At 43.3% G+C, this 6,760-nt stretch overlaps 1 protein-coding gene across 1 annotated transcript in view; it reads right to left on the bottom strand.

The window, feature by feature from the left end:
• Window positions 1–861: 861 nt before the first annotated feature.
• kif3ca (kinesin family member 3Ca) overlaps window positions 862–6,760 on the bottom strand; it is a 25,894-nt gene continuing 19,995 nt past the window's right edge. Inside the window, exons 6-9 of the mRNA XM_079525576.1 lie at window positions 5,538–5,654; window positions 4,143–4,251; window positions 3,515–3,666; window positions 862–2,582 (exon numbers count right to left, since the gene is read on the bottom strand). Coding sequence (XP_079381702.1) covers window positions 2,495–2,582; window positions 3,515–3,666; window positions 4,143–4,251; window positions 5,538–5,654 — 466 coding nt within the window. The 3' untranslated portion in view covers window positions 862–2,494. The remainder of the gene's footprint in view (window positions 2,583–3,514; window positions 3,667–4,142; window positions 4,252–5,537; window positions 5,655–6,760) is intronic.

Here is a 6,760-nt window from a genome sequence, read left to right as displayed (position 1 = left end):
CAGTCTGCTTTTGAGGATACTTTTATCCCTTTCAGCTGGATTTTGTACTTCATCGTAGGGTGGTATCTTGCGTCGAAAATAGCCGGTCTGCAACCTCACAACACTGCGAACATGCGACGTGTTGTGAGCTTGTAGATCAACTATCTTCGGCACGCGACACAGTTGTATGACAAAGCATAAATCAGGCTTAAGTCATCCTCACTGATTTGAACCAGCTGTTCCTGAAATTCTGAGCCTAATCAATGCTTCAGGTGTCACCGCCCACACCAGGATTCTAAACAGAGATAGTGCTGCACCCCCAAGGGAGTTGAAATATAGAATGTCTCCGTAGAAATGCATAGTAGGCTACTGAATACATCTCAGTGTCTTTTAGCATGCCATTGCTATGTCAGTTACGCCAATACATTTCTATATTTCCCACATCATTAAGGTATACTGGCACGTTCTTTAGCCTCCCATTATACAAAATAAAATGTAAGAAATGGTGTACATGCCAAACACATCAAGCCACAATTTGTTACCCTTGGCAGAGATGACTATGGGCAGTTAATATGCATCATGCTCATTTGGTTCTGCCCAGAATGGCAAAGCAATCGATGTAGATCGCTCAAAGCAACAGTTGATCATTATGTCCAAACAAGAGTTCAAAACAACAACCTAAATTTGACAACTGTAAACTGCAATAGATCTCTTAAAAACATTTGCTATTGTCACTACTTTTACTATTAGCGTTCACTTGGTGTCCAAGAAAGATGGGAAGATGGGAAGTCAGTGGGAAGAAATTCCCACTGACACTATATATTGTATATTTATTTTGTATTGGAGTGAAAGTTCCTTAACTTTCTCAGTAAAAGCTTTTTTTTTTTTAAATAAATCCCCAGGCTGACAGATGGTGGCAGTATGTACGGCATACAGTGTTGGAATGGAATCATTCAGAGTAGAACTTCCAAAGCGTTCTGAACTTTTGGCTGCCATGTTAGATGTACCATTTTGTCGCTACCTTAAAGATACCTCACATCAAAAAGTCAAGTACTTGTGAATATGAATATCTTGAGAATATCTTGACAGTGTTTCGCAACTACGTCTAAGACATGTTTATCATGTCTGTTGCTTGTTGTACAACAACGGGAGAAGGATTGTTCAGTGACACTACCATCTTGAAGTATGACTAAACAGGAGAGCTGCACTGGTGCCTGGCAGGGGACCTGCTGCAACTGGAGCTCTGGCATCAATAATATAGTGATGGATTAGTCAGCCTGACCCCTCCGTCTGCCCCTGTTAACCTGTGGGAAGTAAAGAACCCTATGACATTAAACTGTACACCACAGACAGGGCACTGTGCTCCAAAACCTCCAGGCTGTCCAGCTCTACTTACACTTTCATGAATCTGGGTTTTAAAAGGGAATGTGTTCAATCCGCCTGGGGCTGGATTTCCTGGTTGCCCAGTTTTAGCATTCTCAAAACTATGGCTTTTTTTAGTTCTTCTCTTTGTGGCAAATGAAACTGATTGATTGCTTGGGCTGGCTGGCTGGCTGGCTGATTTGGGCGTTGGCCTAGTCAGGAAACATTGTGGAGGTTCACGTCTCAATATGTCATTGTTTTGAACAATAATATTAAGGCAATAATGCTGCATTGGATGCAGCAGAGGGAGATATGTAGCAGAGAAAAGATGGGAGTGATGACATGTGATCATGGTTGTGGGATCACGATGAATCCATGATATTGCATCTGCCTGCCTTATGTGACTAAACCAGTGGTTTTCAAAGCACATATACTGACATCAGTGCACGATCGGACTGACAACAAATGCATCTTTAAAACCCTTTGACCGATTACTTCAATACCTCAAATACAAGAGATATGTGTACACTGACAAGGGAGTCTCATTTGTGACCTTTCTCTTCTGCATGACACAATTAGAAAGCAACACACACAGACAAACCGACAATCCCACTTAATTATATGGACCCATGTGCACACTGCACACACAAGGAACTACAGAAACGTCTCAGACCCATGTGTACACACAAGGAGAATGTCTCCTGTGCACACAATACAGCAATTTAGTCTTTGCAGGATTCCGCACTCCAGTGAGTTAGATAAAACATTAGAAGGCGACTCAAGCCTCATACATGCAAGGAAGGAGGTTTGAGTTGTAGGAGGAAAAAAAAGAACTCTCTGCCCTTCATTTTCAGAGCATGGGAAATTGAGTCTTTCCATCAGAGGAGTGGGTGCATTCGGTATTACTGAGGTTAACAAGTTCAGCTCCCGTCCCTGCGATTTACTCCGGCCATTAGTGTCCTTCCAGCAATCAAATAGTGGATATGCGTGGCCGCTGTAGGCTGAACCATTTGAGAGCTTTACAGAGAGTCAAAGACACATCCAAAAAGTGATCACTGACAGAAAAGGAAGTGAGAGACACACACAGAGAGAGAGAGAGAGAGAGAGAGAGAGAACAAAATAAATTAACATGAAAACAATGGCTGCCAAAGCCTCATTGTGCAGCGGTGGGCACGGCAGTGTGGCACGCCGCCAGGGAAAGGTTGGAAGAAGAAGAGGCGATGGTTTTCGGGGCCTGGCACCTGTATACAGGAAGAGGAAATTAAATCACACACTATATAAGGCCACTGCCTTAACTGCTTCAACTTGTTGGCCGTAGCGTGAGGGTATTACAATTGGGCCCCGATTAAAAATCATTATTATGTATTATTATTATTTTAACCTTGACATTTTTGTTTTCATAGTGATACCATTAATTAAAAGCCGAGTATACTATGTAGTTCAACTCATCCAAGCTAGAATGGATTGATTGATCATAACGTGCTCTGAACATGCACGAGGGTCAGCTGCCGTGCTAAGTGGCCAGATGGGTATAGAATTATGTCCCTCAAAACGAACTAGCACATACTGTACATACAACATACACATATGTTTGACCATGGAACAGGTTAATCAGATTAGCCACTAGAGTTGGTATTACAGGCAGCGCTCGGCTCGGCTCTGTGGAGATCAGATTAAAACCACATAGACAGGACGTGGTTGATCCTACATAATCCATTTGAAAGATCCATTGACTCTAAACCTGTTAAATCAGTTGTACCCAAGCTGAGAGGTAAATGCTGGTTTATCAGGCACACACAAACTCAAACAGTTCCCATTACTAAGAGGTTCCCTACATTAATGCATTGTGCTGAAAGGGAAATATTGAGCAGGTGTGTGTAAGCACCTACCACGAGGGCCCCACTTCCAATGTCTCATGCCCGGGCATCAGGTTATGACCAGAAGTGTGTGTGATGTGTAGTGAGCTTGCAGATCTGCTATTTGCGGCGAATGTTCGCCTATTATGACATGCCCAGAATATTGACGCCAAGGGTTCATGTGGTTAGTCTAACTCTTAGACTGTTAGAATATACCATTGCCTTCTCATAGTGAAATTAGAATTTTACAGTGTAGCGGTTGGTCAAGTTGTCTATTCCATGGAGGCAGACACTGAGAGACTGGGCTTCAGGCTTACCAGGAACGTGACTTTCGGACCCGTCCTGCTCTGTCCTTGGTGGGAGAACTGTCCGACGAGGGACTTTGGTTAGACTCAGCCTCTGGTGAACAAGCTAATGAGCCAGTGGTCGGAGGACTCGTGTCCAGCTCCAGGAACATGATGTTCTCAGCCTATAAACACAACCGCCCACGCACGCATGCACGCATGCACGCACGCACGCACGCACGCACGCACGCACGCACGCACGCACGCACGCACGCACGCACGCACGCACGCACGCACGCACGCACGCACACACACACACACACACACACACACACACACACACACACACACACAGTGGTGAATTAATATGTAGTGTACACTGGTCTACTGGCAGAGTTAATAGTAGTCTGCTCTTTCCTTACACTGTTTAATGGTGTATAATGTTATGTAGCCTAGTTATGATATCTTTATTGTCAAATGAGACTACATATCATCTGGGATTTGGAATTGTAATACCGTGATATGGCATACAGTAAGTGCTTCCTGGTTTTAATCACCCTATTTTATATTTGGAAAATCATGTACAGTGCAGTATACACACACACACACACACACACACACACACACACACACACACACACACACACGCAGAGCCACGTACCCTGTATCTGGAATGAACTCCCATCGCTATGGCAACCCTGGCATACTGGCTGATGGGTCGCTTGTAACCTACTGCCGAGGTTGGTCTCTTCTTCATCTGGGAGAACTTACTAAGGGGGGGGGGGGGGGGGGGTTGCAGTAGTTAATAGTTAATCAATACCAGAGATGGAAGTACTCAGATATTTTACTTACAATACCACAATATAAAGATACTCTGTTACAAGTAAAAGGCCTGTGTTAAAAATGTTATGTGAGTAAAAGTACAAGAGCATTGGCATCAAGCTCACAACGCGTTGCGAGCTTATAGATTGGCTATTCTCAAATAGCCTATGTATAAAAGGTATATATAAATGTATAAATAGGGCTAAAGTGGTTAATGTATGTTTTATACTATGACCATTTATATCGTCAAAGTAAAAGTAAATAGTTGCCTCTGATATGTAGTGGAATAGAAGTAAAATGATTGAAAATTGGAAATACTCCAGTAAAGTAAAAAGTACCTAAAATTGTACTTAAAGTAGCTATAAGCAATAAATAATATGTACAAAGTTTAATGATTTTGTTTTGTATTCAGACAGCCAGCAATGAGTAAAATGCTCCCCAAAAAGATTTAGGGCTCCATTTTCGTCTGATCTTTCTAAATACACATGTTTTTGGATTTAGCAGTGGGGAAGGGGTGTTCCCCCACTAAAGTTGGTATTTTGGTTACCTGTCTAAATCCCTAAAACACCTCTGTTACCCGTTAGAATAATTAAACCAATCACCAGTCCACGTGCCATTGCCTTTAAGAGATCCCTTATCCGTTGCCCGTTATGCCCAGTTCTGTATTGCTTCATAGCCTTACGGTCTATAGCCCATGGAAGAGTGTTGCGTTGCTGCCTTGAAGTCTCACTTGTGCAGCCCTTAGTCTCTGTGACACATCTAGGGGCCACAATCTGCATTCAAAGATGTTCCTAGAAGCTTTGTCATTGGTCGGAAAAAAAAACCCCGGTCGAAACGACCAATCAGGAAGTAGACAGGAAAATCGACCAATGACAAAGCTTCTAGGAAAATCTTTGAATGCAGATTGCGGCCCCTAGATGTATCACAGAGACTAAGGGCTTTTGACATATTATTGCTTATAGCAAGTACATGTACTTAGTTAGTTTGCACCACTGATCAAATCAATACAGGCAGGGGAAGCATCCTACTGATCTTTACATTTTCCCTACACAATCTATTATTAACCCTGAACAATATTTTGCTTCCAAATTATACATAATACCAAAATACTACGTTTATAAGCCCTTTCTGATCTACTAACTAGTCGACAACACAGCAAAGAGATTATGGCAGTGAAAGTGGCTGACATGTAATCGTTTCACAGTAACACTTAAAGCTGCAGTAGCAGGCTGACCTCTCAGCAGGAACCAGAGGCTGGAACCTCCACTGGTCCTCCTCAGAGTCAAAGGTCAGCCTGTTCATTATCTTGTTCTTCTCTTCCGGAGGAATGAAGTTCTCTATGATTAGATACCTGTGTGTACAAACGCACGCACGCACGCACGCACGCACGCACGCACGCACGCACGCACGCACGCACGCACGCACGCACGCACGCACGCACGCACGCACGCACGCACGCACGCACGCACGCACGCACGCACGCACACACACACACACACACACACACACACACACACACACACACACACAATATATAAACTCACAACACCAACTTTGATGAGGTTTTTAAAAATCATGCCCGTGTGAAGTGAGGGGCGCTAATATATTAAAGTCTATCTCGTGATTAGGTGATGTAATGGTGATGTACGGTGCCAACTCAAACATTAAACACCATTAAAAATAAAGAGACAATATGACGTAAACGACACATTTGTAAATTTTCCCTTCATTGTCAATGCGTTTACAAAACAAACTTTGAACTAAAGACAAACATTAAACCTGTGTATAGGAGGGGCTAAAAAATAAATCACACCGGTGTGAAGTGAGGGGCATTGTTATCATACATCTCATTCCAGCCAATCACAATTTGCGTCCTCACCTTCGTCTTCGTGTTTACACAATGTTTGTGTTTACACAAACCCTCAAAGCTGGACATAGGAGGTCCTAGCGCCACTGAAATATAAGATTTTCTTCATTTCCTGAAATGTGTATATTTTTCATTTCCTGAAAAATGAACATTTTGGATTTGGTTTCCTCCCGACAGCAGAAGACGCCCTGAGGGCGAGAAGCACTGAAACTGATTTTTTTTTAATTGACGTTTTCGGTCCGGGTAGGGTGTAAAATGTGTGCTAATTAGTAAGGCCAGGGTCAGCCCAGTTAGGGCCCAGGTAGGGCCGGGCCTGAATGTTCGGGCCTGTTGAAAACTATAGTTTTTTCCGGCTGCCGGTCGCGGCTGCGCTAATAACTTTGGGGCGGGCCTGTCTAGAGTTTGAATGGACAGGTCAAAAGGGAGACATCGAAGAGGAAGGACGGATGTCAGAACAGGTCAGCTCCATATATGGAGATCTAAGGGTGTAAGGTTTGAGGTCAGATGTAGTCTGAGTTGCTGGCCAGCTCCATATATGCAGATCTAGGTAATGATCCAGTCTTGCATGTATGGCTATCCAGGGTTTGATG

Source organism: Electrona antarctica (assembly GCF_951216825.1).
Source record: "Electrona antarctica genome assembly, chromosome: 17".
Taxonomy (NCBI): Eukaryota; Metazoa; Chordata; class Actinopteri; order Myctophiformes; family Myctophidae; genus Electrona; species Electrona antarctica.
The sequence above is the reverse complement of the archived record's forward strand: the minus strand, read 5'-3'. Positions and strand labels throughout refer to the sequence as shown.